The 14,880-nt window shown below is 40.7% G+C and overlaps 1 protein-coding gene across 1 annotated transcript; it reads right to left on the reverse strand.

Annotated features, from left to right (window-relative positions):
• Positions 1-7,285: 7,285 nt before the first annotated feature.
• LOC117479781 (E3 ubiquitin-protein ligase TRIM21-like) lies at positions 7,286-14,585 on the reverse strand. The gene is made up of 2 exons (XM_034126862.1): positions 14,364-14,585; positions 7,286-9,489 (listed from the first exon to the last, which is right to left on the reverse strand). The coding sequence occupies exon 2, from the start codon at positions 9,478-9,480 to the stop codon at positions 7,840-7,842; it is 1,641 nt and encodes a 546-aa protein (XP_033982753.1). The 5' UTR covers positions 9,481-9,489; positions 14,364-14,585; the 3' UTR covers positions 7,286-7,839.
• Positions 14,586-14,880: the final 295 nt, after the last annotated feature.

A 14,880-nucleotide genomic window follows, 5' to 3' on the forward strand; every position in this document is an offset into this window, starting at 1 on the left:
GCCCCCTGACGACGGCCCGTTCCGGCCAGCCCCCCACCCCCCGGTGGGGATGCCCTCGCCCTCGCCCTCGTTAGGGCCCCTGACCTCTCCTGCGGCCCCCTGACGACGGCCCGTTCCATGCCCCGGCCCTCGCCTGCGACCCCGCCCTCCTCGGCCCCTGTGGTGCTTCCTCCCGGACGCGGGGATTGTGCCATGTTTGAATTCTGGGGGGGCTTGTGTAGTGATCACTTATTAATACATAATTCACTCATGGAACTACAGGTTGGGGGTATTGTTCCGCACGGACACTTATGCTTACTGTACCTCCGGGGTATATACTGTGTCCTCCTTCCTTTCTCTTTCTCTTCTTCCCGGGCTGCGACCCGACAACATGTGGTTTTCTGCTGCTCATTAAAGCACCACTTTTCACCTTCAATGCACCGCCTCCGACTCCTATCTCTCGGCACTACACGCCCTATAAAAACATGAGGGTGAACAAGTCCGACTGGTCTGCAGTGTGAGCTTGTTGATTCACAGATAAAAACAGCCTTCAGTTTTAAAGTACATCTGAAAGCTTTTCATTTAGTTTAGCAAGAGCCAACGAGCTCTCGGTTTCCTGTCAACGCCACCATTTCTGAATATTTCCAAAGATTTGACTGAGTTTTTTAATAGTATAAAGTTTAATAGAGATATTTTAAGACTGAGTAGTTTGATCATTCATCATTAAGGCTGTCTTACTGATCCCTGCCTGCTGAAAGTCACTTTTAAAATGAACATTTGTATTTCAGCTGCTTGTTGGTTATTAAACTAATAGTAACAACGCATTTAGGCTTAACTTAACTAATCATATGCCTTTTTGCAGTAATATCATCTGGAGCTTGATGGTTCTTGTTAACATCACAATTGTGTACATGTGTAAGATCCTAAATAAATTCAATAGAAAACCATTAAAAACACAATGTGTCCATCTCCATTACTGTCACATCATACATTTATTCATATAATAAAACTGCTGCCATGCTGCTTATTTTGAGTCAAATTATATTTAAAGAAGGCTGAATATTTTTAAATTCCACTTTAATATTGTCCCTGGCTGCGGCCCTGAGTGGCACATCCTGTCTGGGCAGAGCTGAGGCTTTGAGTTCTTACAGCAAACAGGTCTGGAAATGATATCAAGGCTGCATTTCCCCCTTAAAATATATGATATCAGGGTCGGGTCAAATAACCAAAGATTATTAACATTCCTATCATTTGGCGCATGTGTCAATAAATGTTCTTCAAACTAAAAAATGAAGACTTTCCTGATTGAACTGAAGTTAAAGACCTAATACCACACTTAAAATACTCCAGGACAAGTCAAAGTTCGGCACTATTAATAAAATACACTTAATCAAATCTAAAAGTAATTTATCGTGCAGTAAAATGTTGAGTCAGTGCTTTGCTGTTATAATCTGAAGAGTAACTCAAGCTAGTGGAGTAGAAGTATAAGGTTGTATAGGAAATGGAAAAGCAAGGTACAAGTAACTCAAATGTATACTTGAATAGCAATTGAGAAACAGTTCCTAGTTTAAATATTTCAACCACTGAAAAATACTCAATTACAAGAAAAAGTTCTGCATTTAAAATATCACTTGAATAAAACCACATGAAGTACACTGTAAAAAAAGATCGTAATTTTACAGGAAATAACTGTAAATTTTTATAGTAATTATCATGTTTTTTTAAATAACTTGCAAAATCCTGTAAAATGACAGATATTAACTATAAATTAACAACCCAAAACATTATTTTAAGTATTTTGACAATAACAACAAATAACGATTATTTCATTTTTTTTTACAGTAAATTTACTATATAATATTTACAGTATTTTTGCACTTTCAGAAAATACATGCAGATGTACGTAAAATAAAAAGTATTAACTGTAATTAAATATGTAACTCGTAATATAAAAGTGTATTACTATTATAAGACTTTAAGATATTTCTTTGTAATTTTAATGTAAACATAAAACTGTAAAAAAAGCGTCAAACAAAAAAAATGTAAAGTAAAACATTTTTACATAAATCATTTTCTCAATATTCGATTGAATCCACCACAAACACAAAATATCCAATGTTGAAACAAAAGTAAATAAATATGTTTTCATTAAATTCCTAACTTACTATATTGTAAACATCTACAGTTGACAATATCATTAAAAAAAATAAAAATCTTAGAAAGTGGAGAAATCTCTGCAGGGAGGACCCAGGTTTAAAACACACACTGTTATTTACTCAACAATAAGTCACAGTTATCCTTGTTTTATTTATGTGTTCTGTTGCTGTGTTTTTTCCCCCATTGGTCAATATACAGTAATAAGCCTTAGTCTTTCATGCAGTATAATGTGCATGGTTTTCGGATTCTGGCTGACAGCCAGAGCTACGGCACTTGAATTGGAATTCAGCCATAACACGGCAGACAAGTCAGGCATGTTTGGAATGAGTCCACAACACTCCTGATTGGTTAATATAAACGTCATTGAAGAAACCTGCCAATGAGAACTGCCCGCGCCTGTTGTTCACATTTGAAACATTCACGTCAGTTAGAGCGGGCTCCTCCTGCGGACGGAGCTACAGCTGTCTGCCCCTTTCACACCGGCGCTTTTCCAGCTCCGGCTCGGAGCTGCAGGAGTTTATGGATTAATGGATTAATATCGGGATCGTTTTACATCTACACGTTAAATATGAGCATCGGGACGTCAACAAAGAACAGAAGACTTGAGATCTGGTGAGTCCTGCAACTGTAATGGAGTTAAACATGTATTTAGATAATCCTTAGTTTGTGAATGTTTTATTTTTTATTTAAGGTTACGTTTCTTCTTCTAGTTAGCTGAGTTTGCATCATTAATAGGTTGTTAAATGTTAAGAAGCCCTGAGATGCTGTTTCTTGCAAGATGTTGCGCCCAAACCTGGTTTAACAAGGTGGCTGCTAACGTTAGCTTACAGCTTATTGCAGTGCTGCCGCTCCACCTCTCGTCTCCAACACGGGAGAATTACACATAAACATGCAGCGGGGTGTCACAGTGTTGTCGCCAAGTTTAATGTAAAGTTTCACAGCTTTCTTACAGCGGAATCCAGTTTGTTAATGTTCAGCAGCCAACAGCTAGCCTAGCATAAACAGCTAACTGCTAACGTTCGGCTAACTTGCTAGTTAGCTCTGCTCTATATATTACAAGCTAACATGACTAGCTAATGTCACACTGTGTGAACTAAAATACTTGTTGTATTACTACATCATACATGCTTGGTCTAAATCACTGCTAAAATTAATTATTTTTGAAAATGTATAGTAAATAAACACTCAGCCATGCATGAAATAACATAGCAAAAGAATACGGGCAATGTTTGACCCATGTTGTCCCTTAGAAGTGTAGTGATACAAACATGATTTGTATTCAAAAAGTAAGAAAGTAAAAATTAGAATCAACCAAGCATATCTTCCCCCTCGAAATCCCAGTTGTACTTCGCTAACATGGACTAGGTCATGTTAGACAAGCAATCCAGTGGTTAGTTTTAGGGTAAGCTCCATTGTTTTTTTTGTTTTTTATTCACTTTAAGAGAAAGGGATTTCAGAAACAAGTATCACAAGTTTGGCTCGAGGTAAAATTAACAAAAGCTAACTGTAGTTAGACTATGTTCCCCCCTTCTAAACTTATGAAATAATCAATGCCCTTGGGGGGGGGGGGTGTGTGTGTGTGTGTGTGTGTGTGTGTGTGTGTGTGTGTGTGTGTGTGTGTGTGTGTGTGTGTGTGTGTGTGTGTGTGTGTGTGTGTGTGTGTGTGTGTGTGTGTGTGTGTGTGTGTGTGTGTGTGTGTGTGTGTGTGTGTGTGTGTGTGTGTGTGTGTGTGTGTGTGTGTGTGTGTGTGTGTGTGTGTGTGTGTGTGTGTGTGTGTGTGTGTGTGTGTGTGTGTGTGTGTGTGTGTGTGTGTGTGTGTTCCATCATACAAGATTTAGGGGATCTATTGGCAGCTGCTGATAATAACATCCATCATTATGGTTTACTAATAGTTATCACTTCACTTCCTCCTCCAGCACCTGGACACAGCAGGAACCTACGCCAGGATCCTGTTTGTGGACTTCAGCTCTGCCTTCAACACCATCATCCCAGCTCTGCTGCAGGACAAGCTCTCCCAGCTGCAGGTGGATCACAGACTTCCTGTCTGACAGGAAGCAGCACGTGAGGCTGGGGAAACACGTCTCTGACCATCAGCACCGGTACCCCTCAAGGCTGCGTTCTTTCCCCTCTGCTCTTCTCCCTGTACACCAACAGCTGCACCTCCAGTCACCAGTCTGTCAAGCTCCTGAAGTTCAGACGACACCACGCTCATCGGACTCATCTCTGGTGGGGACGAGTCTGCCTACAGGTGGGAGATGGACCATCTGGTGACCTGGTGTGGGGAAAACCACCTGGAGCTCAACGCTCTCAAGACAGTGGAGATGGTTGTGGACTTTAGGAAGAACGCAGCCCCGCCCGCCCCCATCACTCTGTGTGGCTCACCATCACTCTGTGTGACTCCCCATCACTCTGTGTGACTCCCCAGTCACTGCTGTGGAGTCTTTCCGCTTCCTGGGCACCATCATCGCCCAGGACCTCAAATGGGAGCAGAACAGCAGCTCCCTCATCAAAAAAGCCCAGCAGAGGATGTTCTTCCTGAGGCAGCTGAAGAAATTCAACCTGCCAAAGACGATGATGGTGAACTTCTACACCTCCATCATGGAGTCCATCCTCACCTCCTCCATCACCATCTGGTACGCTGCAGCCACAGCCAAGGATAAGGGCAGGCTGCAGCGTGTCATCCGCTCTGCAGAGAAGGTGATAGGCTGCAATCTGCCATCCCTCCACGACCTGCATGCCTCCAGGACCCTGAGGCGGGCAGGAAAGATAGTGGCCGATCCCTCCCACCCTGGACACAAACTGTTCACCCCCCTCCCCTCTGGCAGGAGGCTGCGCTCCATCAGGACCAAAACCTCTCTCCATCAGGACCAGAACCTCTCTCCATCAGGACCAAAACCTCTCTCCATCAGGACCAAAACCTCTCCATCAGGACCAGAACCTCTCTCCATCAGGACCAGAACCTCTCTCCATCAGGACCAGAACCTCTCTCCATCAGGACCAAAACCTCTCTCCATCAGGACCAAAACCTCTCTCCATCAGGACCAGAACCTCTCTCCATCAGGACCAGAACCTCTCTCCATCAGGACCAGAACCTCTCTCCATCAGGACCAAAACCTCTCTCCATCAGGACCAGAACCTCTCTCCATCAGGACCAAAACCTCTCTCCATCAGGACCAGAACCTCTCTCCATCAGGACCAGAACCTCTCTCCATCAGGACCAGAACCTCTCTCCATCAGGACCAAAACCTCTCTCCATCAGGACCAGAACCTCTCTCCATCAGGACCAGAACCTCTCTCCATCAGGACCAGAACCTCTCTCCATCAGGACCAGAACCTCTCTCCATCAGGACCAAAACCTCTCTCCATCAGGACCAAAACCTCTCGCCACCTCAACAAGGCCCCCCCACTGACACTTTACCTCATCCACAACGCAGACTCTATGCATTACATAATGGAGATCACAGGATGGTAAATAATGCAATGTTTAAATATTGCTTACTGCACATATTTTATATTCTATAATTTATTGCATTCTATTTCGATGTATATTACTGCTTTATTTTATTGCTATCTTACTATATTTTTATTACAGTGTTCTTAATATAGTTCGCTATCTGTGTACTTTTTTTTATTTAATTTTTTTAATTTATATGTGTATGTACGACACCTAGTCAAATTCCTCATACGTGTGAAAAACCTGTTTCTGATTCTGATCTTTTTGTCCTCTAGGTTGCACTGCCACGTCTACAGTAGCGCAGAATGGACAGAGGAAACATGATTGGGCCTCAAGGTTTTTGCAGCCAATATACATTCTACAAACTTGGGATAGGAGGGTGAGTGAACAAGTTATCCATTGGTTGGAACCTACATCCCCATTGTTAGACGTACTAAATCCTGCACACTGCTCCTTCAAATTGACAATGTGAACATATGTTGCCATTTTGTAATTTCTGTTATTTTCAGTTGAGAATGTTTCAAAGTACTCTTAAAAAAATTCAACTTACTTTTTGTTTCTACTGTTTATAAGTATGATGTTTAAATATGAAATGCTGTATTCATTAGTTTTCATATTTTAAGTTTTCAGAGTAATTGTTTCCGACAGAACATTTTGTGATGTCTTTTCATTGAATGTCTTTGATTGGAAAATGTTAGAAAAAAGCTGTAAAATAACAGTATTCTACCTGTAGAACTTTAGGTTCTGTATTTATTTTAGTGTTTGATCATACAAATCTAATAAAAAAAAATGTAAAAAACAGTTTTTCTCATCCGAACTTTATTTAAGGTATTTGAATGTAACATTTTAAGACAATGGATTTTGAAAAGAGAGGAAAGTCTCCTGTAAAATCGTTAAGGACAATTTCTGTATATTAATTGCTTTTGCACTTTATTTGAGTTAAAGTATTTTTACTTTAATTTTATGGTTTTTGTTTGGCAGCCGCTGCTGCCAGTCATTTGACCGTTTTTTTACGGGTTTTTTGCCCGTAGAAGTTTTAGTGCTGTACTTTTATTAAAGGTTATTGACTGTAAAAAGAGAGGATAAATCTGTAAAATTAGAGTATTTGTACGTTAAAGTATTAGTAATGTACTTTTATTAAAGGTTATTGACTGTAAAAAGAGAGGATAAATCTGTAAAATTAGAGTATTTGTACGTTAAAGTATTAGTAATGTACTTTTATTAAAGGTTATTGACTGTAAAAAGAGAGGATAAATCTGTAAAATTACAGTGTTTTCCTGTAAAATATTTAAGGACAATTCCCGTAAATTAATGGCTTATTCACTTTATTTCAGTTAAAGTATTTTACTTTAATTTAAGGGTTTTTGTTTGGCAGCCGCTGCTGCCAGTACTTTGACCGTTTTTTTACGAGTTTTTTTTTTACAGTGTAGGCTAAAGGATCCTCTGTGTTGTGTTCAGGTGACTTTCTGACGAATTCAAATTCAAAGACTTTATCATCATGTGTATGGTAATGAAAAACTTAAGACACCAGGCTCCTCCAACAGAGCAACATGAATATATATAGAACATAAAACAAATGAATCAATTACAAATATTGAAAGAAATAACAGAATAGAAATAAAATAGTGCATACAATGGACTTTCATCTTTTTTGTATACTTTTATTGAGTATAGGAGTAGGGGTTTAATTGCATTACATTACATATTTCACCAACAAAAAAGAAAATACATTAAAGAAAAGATCTATGAAAAAACAAAAACAAACGAACAACAAAAACAAAGTACATTATCCTCAGATGTCCCTCATGATGTATCACAGTGTTCAAATCAGCTGTTCACACACACCCCAAAACCTTATAAACAACATTATCACACACTTCCTACTAAACTATCTCAACTGTGAAGAGGTATGTTCAGCTCATCTGAGAACAGCTCATGGTGTTCTTAATCATATTATTTGGTGCCGTTATAATAAAATCAGGAGTTTTTTTGATTTATTCCAAAGAAAAGAGATAACAATTATTGTTTTCTTCTATGATATTACAGTTTAAAAGGCAGGTAATGCAGTTTTCAGAATTCATCAGATAATTTCAATATATGTGGTAACATTGGTTTTAGTTGCAATGAAAACAATTACAGAAAAAAATCATAATCTGATAACACAGTGTATACAACGCCCATCCCCTAAAATACATTAATTTATAACATGAAATTATATTGAACCTGATTTAAAATCAAATGGTTGTTCACTACTCAGTGTGATTGACAGGAGAGATGATCAGAGGGGCAGAGTTTTTACCACCATAGTTAGGACCAGGACTAATGTATGGGTAGAGTTTTTCTTTGAAGCAGCAGCCAGTGAAGGAGTAGATCAGAGCTGCAGCATCAACATCATAAAAGGAGACCAGACCCTCCTCATAATCCACAAACACCCCCACCTTCTCAGGCTGAGACTTCAGAGAGAGACCGACTCGAGGACTAGCACAAGCTTTGTACTCATTTTCATTCCTCAACACTATCGTCCAGTAACCTTTCTGAGAAGACAGTTGGAAGTTTCCCTTCCTGTTGATCGACTCTCTGACTACTCCTAGAGTCCACTCAGTCTTCCCTTTAACCTGAACCTCGCAATAAAATCTTCCTGAAGAGAAACTCTGATTTGCTAAAACACCCACACGAGTGTAAAATCTCTCTGGATTGTTTGGGAGATTCTTCCTCACATCAACATGTTTAACTTGTTTTCCATCATCAGAAAGGATGAGTCCGGGATATGCTGTATCAGGATCAAGAGTCACCTCCACCTCATACTGCTGGACCCTCTTCAGCTCCACCTCAAGCAGCTTCTTCATCTGTTTACTGAGCGTCTCCTCCAGCTGAGTCACAGCTCTCACCACAGTCCCCTCATATGAAGGATGGACCCTGACTTCTGTCCAGTTCTTGGTGGGTGGAGCAGCGCTCAGGGACGTGAAGCTTTGGAGGATGTGGAACTGGTCTTCAGAGCGTGAGAGCTGCTCCACCTCAGAGCTTCTCTTCTTCAGCTCAGAGATTTCCTGTTCCAGCTCTTTGATGAAGCCTTCAGCCTGTTCCTCTGTCTCTCTCTGCTTCTCTTTGATCGTGTCGTTGTGCTCGGCCTGGCTTCTCTCAACAGACTCCTTCAGAGCGGTGAAGACCTGAACACCATCTGCTATCTCTCTGTCTGCTCCTTCCTTACTGAGCTCCACTGAGCGATTCATCTCCTGAATCTTCAGTCGTCTCTTCTGGATCATCTGCTGAATTTCAGCCTCTGTCTTCCCCAGCTCAGCCTTCTTTCCTTCATATTCTTCTTTCAGAGGAACAACATCATGTGTCTTGTGGTCTGAAACAGTGCAGAGCATGCAGACACACACCTGGTCGGTCTTACAGAACAGCTCCAGCAGTTTATCGTGCTTCACACACATCCTGCCTTCCAGGTTCTCCTCAGGGTCGATCAGTTGATGTTTCTTCAGGCCTGGCCTTGTCAGGTGAGGCTCCAGGTGAGTCTCACAGTAGGACTCCAGACACACCATGCAGGACTTCAGGGCCTTCAGTCTGGTTCCAGTGCAGGCGTCACAGGGAACTTCTCCTGGTTTGAAGACTTGTTGCTCTGAGCTGCTGCTGCTGGCTTTCTGTTGAGCTGACTGTCTGAACTGAGCAGCCATCTCAGAGATGAAAGTGTTGACCTGCAGCTCAGGCTTTATGTTGAAAACCTCTTTGCAGTTGGGACACTGACTCGGGACATTTCTATCCCAGTGTTCAGAGATGCAGGCTTTACAGAAGTTGTGTCCACATGGTATGGCGACTGGATCAGTGAACACATCCAGACAGAAGGAGCACAGAAACTGATCTTCAGTCAGCAGACAGCTGGCAGCAGACATGTTTACACTCTGAGGACAACACGTGTGAAGAAACACAACTTAATTGCATATTGTCTATTTGCCATGCTATTTGAGTCCTATTACGAAGGCGAAAATGTTAACAACCCCAACGTTTTATGTTAGAAATGTATAGTAAAGGTCCCCAGCGCAGGATGCTAACTCTTCGGGCAATTTGCACAATTAGCACAAGTTATGTTATTAGCATGAATCAGCATTATCTACCAGGGGGTTAAAGATGGCTCAAATGTGCAGTTCAGATGGTGTATTTCTGTGAGGAAAATGACAACATAGACCAAACAACCAAAAACATTTTGTTTTTTTGTTTGCAAGAATATTATAAATATAATCAAAAAAATCATGGCAGCATTTTGTTTAAAGGACCCATGTCATGCTTTTCCGGTTATTACCCGTCCCCTTGTGTGTTATGAACGTTTTTATGCATGTAAACGGTGTGCAGAGTCAAAACCCTCAAAGTACACCCTGTAGCGAGTAAAACTCTAACACAGAAAATATCTCCCCAAAACGCCTCGTTGGAGATACGTCACTGCCCATTTGAGTCTTCCATTTAGTTCCGGGTACCGCATGATGTCATGCGGTACCCGGAACGAAATGGACCAATCCCGAAGAGCTATGGCCACACCCAGCGGCGCTGGCCGCACCCTCTGCCAGCCTAACATTTACTGTTGGAAGCTCTGGTTCAGTTCACAATCGATCCAGTCATGCCAATGCCAAGGACCTGTTTCCTGAAATGTGAGGGGAAATCTGAGCTGTTTGTCCTACCGACGGAAGAACCACGACGAAGTCAGTGGTTGAAATGTCTTTTTAACACTGTTCCTTCAGAGGTTCGAAGAACGTTACTGTGTGCGCTGCATTTCACAGACGAAAGCTTCCAAAACATTGCCCAGTTTGAGGCCGGATATGCACAGCATTTGAAACTGAAGGATGATGCTATTCCTAGTTTGTTTGGACCGTTTGGAGCAGGGGAAGATTCGGGTACACAACCTGTAAGTTTGCATTGTTATTTGTGTATTTATCAAACAAGGTATCTACCACGACTGTTTAAATGTGTAAACATGTTTCGGACTGCTAAGCCAGTGCTAACTGTGCTAACTAAGTTGCTAGCGTTTCCATATCAACTCTAATATCAGCAGATGGCCTTACATACATGTATCTCATAGCAGGAGAATGTCTGCATTCACCAGAGGTGGGAGTAAGTCCTACATGTGCAAGTCATGAGCAAGTCTCAAGTCTTGACCTACAAGTATCAAGCAAGTCCCAAGTCACTGTGGTGAGAGTCAAGCAAGTCAAGTCAAGTCATTGCTCAGGTCAAGCAAGTCAAGTCAAGTCATACAAGATTCTGATGAATAAGCCCAGTTTCCGCATTTAAATCAGTGAAAAGACAGTGGTTATGAAAATGGATTCAACCCACACTATGATCTTCATTACATACACAGTTAATCATTTGAAATCTAATTTAGACCGATGACAATCATATTAGATTCATATTAACCCTAGAACTGCAGACAATATAGCTAGGACTCAATCAGTCTGTTAAAAAAGGCAGAATTCCAGGTAAGAAAATCATATATGGCATTTGCCATTACACATATTTAATTTAAATGTCTGTTAACACTAGAACCGCCAACAGCGTCAGCACCTACAGAGATATCATTTTCAAATCATTGAATTTGTTCCTCTTCATAATTTCCTTATAAACTAAGTAGGACGATTTAAAACTCAGTTAATTGGGTTAATTTAGAAATGGCTTCAGTTTATCATCATAACAGATTAAAAAGTTCAGATTCATTTTTACAATAAATCAAGGAATGATGCACTTCTACAAACAAAAACAACATCATTAAAACATATAAACAAACTACTAAAAGTAGATGAACTACATTATTCAACAGTTTACAGTAACTTCTGATAATAACACAGGGGAAATAAACGAGGCATCTCTTTTCCTCTCTCTCTCTCCCTCTCCTGACGGCCCGTCAGTATCAGGGTTAGTAAAAATGAATCCCTTGGAGGTTCTAGTGTTCATTTACCGTTTTGTCTTCTCTTTGCAATGCTTAATCGATTTGAAACCAAGTCTAACGTAGCTTAAACTTAACGTTAGCTTTCTAGCTAACACAACACATTCACGCACCTTTCTCTGTGGGGTTTTTTGTAGTGACGAATGAAGTTGGATGTTGTGGTGGTCGTGTCACTGATCTTTATGCTGCAGACCCTGCATACCGCTGTTCTCTTCTTATTAGTGTCATCAACAACATAATCCTTGAATCCAAACTTCACTATTTTTGGAGTAACGCTAGCCGCTGCCATGTTAACTGACACTCCTGCCGTCTAGTGGGTTGCCAGGTTTGCGCGCACGGCGCTAAAATCACCCAATCACGTTTTTCGAAAAAACTAAACGTAATATCTCACTACAAAAACGAACGCAAATATTTAATTTTAAACAGACAAGTCCTTTCAAGTCATCTGTCTCAAGCTTAAGTCAAGTCTCAAGTCATGAATACCAAGTCAAAGTCAAGTCAAGTCTTTTATCAATGTTAGTCAAGCAAGTCTCAAGTCAAAAAATATGGGACTCGAGTCTGACTCGAGTCAAGTCATGTGACTCGAGTCCCCACCTCTGGCATTCACACACGAAATACTCATAGACAGTATACTCCAGGTGATTTACCGTACAGTCAGTCGCGAAACGTAATTACATTATAGCTGGCGTTCCGAGCGTGTATGCTACCTAGCTAAACAACAAGGCTACTAAGAGCTAGACCTGAGTTTGCTCGGAAAAACATTGTTTTTATGCCAGCTACAATTAATGTAGCAGACTACCCATATAAGATTGCAATTGTAAACATGTGCTTGATAGCCTAATATGAACCACTATCTGTTGTTCATAGTATAGTATAGCATATTGAACAACTGAACAACTAGCAAACGTAGATTAGCATTGTAATCCAGCTGGCAAGCTGACGAACATCAAACAACTAAGTTTATTTCACACTTCCAGCAGAGACAACGGGGAAATCCCCTCTCTTTGCCCGCTCACAGACCCCCAAAGGACGGCCTAGAGACCTCCAACAGGTGTCCCTGAAATGGGGACTCTGTTTATTTCACACTTCCAGCCGAGACAATGGGGAAATCCCCTCTCTTTGCCCGCTCACAGACCCCCAAAGGACGGTACATTACAGTTGGCTTTCCTCCGACGCTGATAGCATGTATAGCTAACGAGGCTAGCTATACATGCTAACGGGAAACATCGTATTCATGCCAGTTACAATGTATGACCGAACGTAGCAGACTACCCGTATAAGATTGCAATTATAAACACGTTATTGCTAGCCTAATATGAACCACTAGCTTTTGTTCATAGTAGTTGTATTACACTCCATTATAGTTGCCGTACCTCCGAGCTAACGTTCATATCGTGTTTGCTAACAAGGTAAACAAGAAAGCTAGGTTAGCATATTAGCTGGCAAGCTTACTGTGTTTATTAGATAGATGGATTAGATAGATCCACACTCCTACCACAACTACTACTAACGAATCTAAAACAACTAAGTTTCTCTAATATTTTGTGATTTGCATTTGATTTCGTCCAGCCAGATCCTGGCAGAAAATACATGACGGGGACGGGACTACCACACTGATGCCTCGTCCTAAAAAGCCCCGGCTGCGCCCAGGCAAGATGCCGACAACGGGGAGGAATGGATGATATACCGTGTATATATGTATATTTATGTTCATTTTGTACATTTCTAAAAATAAAGTTTGATGGAAATACTTAGTAGGCCTATCCTTTCTTCCCTGAATTATTTGCTCCTATAACATATCATTCATATATAGCAAACCATGATTTGATTTCTCATCAAACAGTAGTAGTTTATTACAGGTAAAAATAACTTACTCTTCTATAACAACAGTTGTAGGTACAGTTCGGTTAGTTAGCATATAAAATATACGGCTGTACTGACGCCATTATAAGACTGATGTTCCGAGAGCGAGCTGAAAAAAGCACTGTTAGACATGGGCGGAGCCTCTCTGGTGGTTGACTAATCAGAACAGAGTGGCCGAGCTGAGCAATCGGAGCACACTAGGCTCACAGGGAGGGGGGGGGGCAAGAGCTCCAACGAGTCGTTTAGTGGAGAGAGTGAATACTGCTGAATACACATACTTGACAGAGATGCTGTATGCGAAACCAATGCGAGTTTGGAAAATTGCACAGTATAAATCTATTTTAGTATACCTCAACAATGTAATTATGATCAGTGGAAATGGCCATGACATGGGCCCTTTAAACTCTAAAAATCACAATGTGTAAGCTCTATTCATTTTGGGGGATTTTGCCATTGTTGAACAGAGGAGTGAAACCTCCTTGCTGAGCATCACTGAAGTTGTTGTTAAAAAACAGTAAACGTTATCAGCTGTATAAAGGCCGAGAGCAGTTACTACAGAAACAGTGCGGCTGAGAAAGAAGGGTTCAAAGCTCAAGGCTGCTCACCACAGTGTGTTACAATTATATAAGAAGAAATATGTAAATGTCAAGCAATTCCAAAAACTTGTAACATACAGTAGCACCAGATACCTTGCTTTGGACAGTCCAGAACAAATCTAATACTTAGATACTACTTTGTTTAATACAGTCATTTATAAAGATGTTTTCAAATACAGGAAATATGAAAATAAGTACAAGCTAATGCTAGCTTTGGCTGTATTCTGTCTAACCTTCCTTACCCAGAGTTTACATTGTATTTTTGGCTGTTGCTATTATCTTAACTGACACATTTCTATAGTATAATATTGTTTATACTTATAAGATTCAGATTTTAATCCAACTTTGACTAGATATTTAGTGAGTGATGTGTCTGTAGTGCACTCACCAGAGTTTGCAGAGATCCTGCTGTGTTGAAAAGAGCTTCTGAGTTGAGTGTTTCTTCAGAGAAACAGAGACACTGCTGCTCTGTTGTCGCTCTGACAATCTTCAGCTTTGATTTCTGGGAAATTGAAACTCTTGTCTTACAGTGTGGTCCCACCTCTCAGTGGCAGTTTGCCAAGAGGGAGTGGTGGAAGAACTGTTAAGGCTTGTTATTTAACTTTGTGACGATGCATTTTGCAACTGATCCAAGAGGCTTTTCAAATAGTGTATTGAGCACAAGTAGGAATATTTTCTCAATGCATTTCCTCCTTCCGCTTTATTTCACAACTGTTTTACAGGCTGTGTGTTATGATCCCTGTTTAAGAGCAGCTGGTGAAACACTTCCTCCTCCCTGAACAGACTGTTTGATAAGGGTTTTTATTGGAGAGAACTGACACGTGATTGTTGACTCACATTCATGTCAGTCTTTAGTTTATATTAGAATCAGATTCATTTGTATTCACCTGTAGTTTTGGGGTTTT

The sequence above is a fragment of the Trematomus bernacchii genome, unplaced genomic scaffold (genome assembly GCF_902827165.1).
Source record: "Trematomus bernacchii unplaced genomic scaffold, fTreBer1.1, whole genome shotgun sequence".
NCBI classification, from domain to species: domain Eukaryota; kingdom Metazoa; phylum Chordata; class Actinopteri; order Perciformes; family Nototheniidae; genus Trematomus; species Trematomus bernacchii.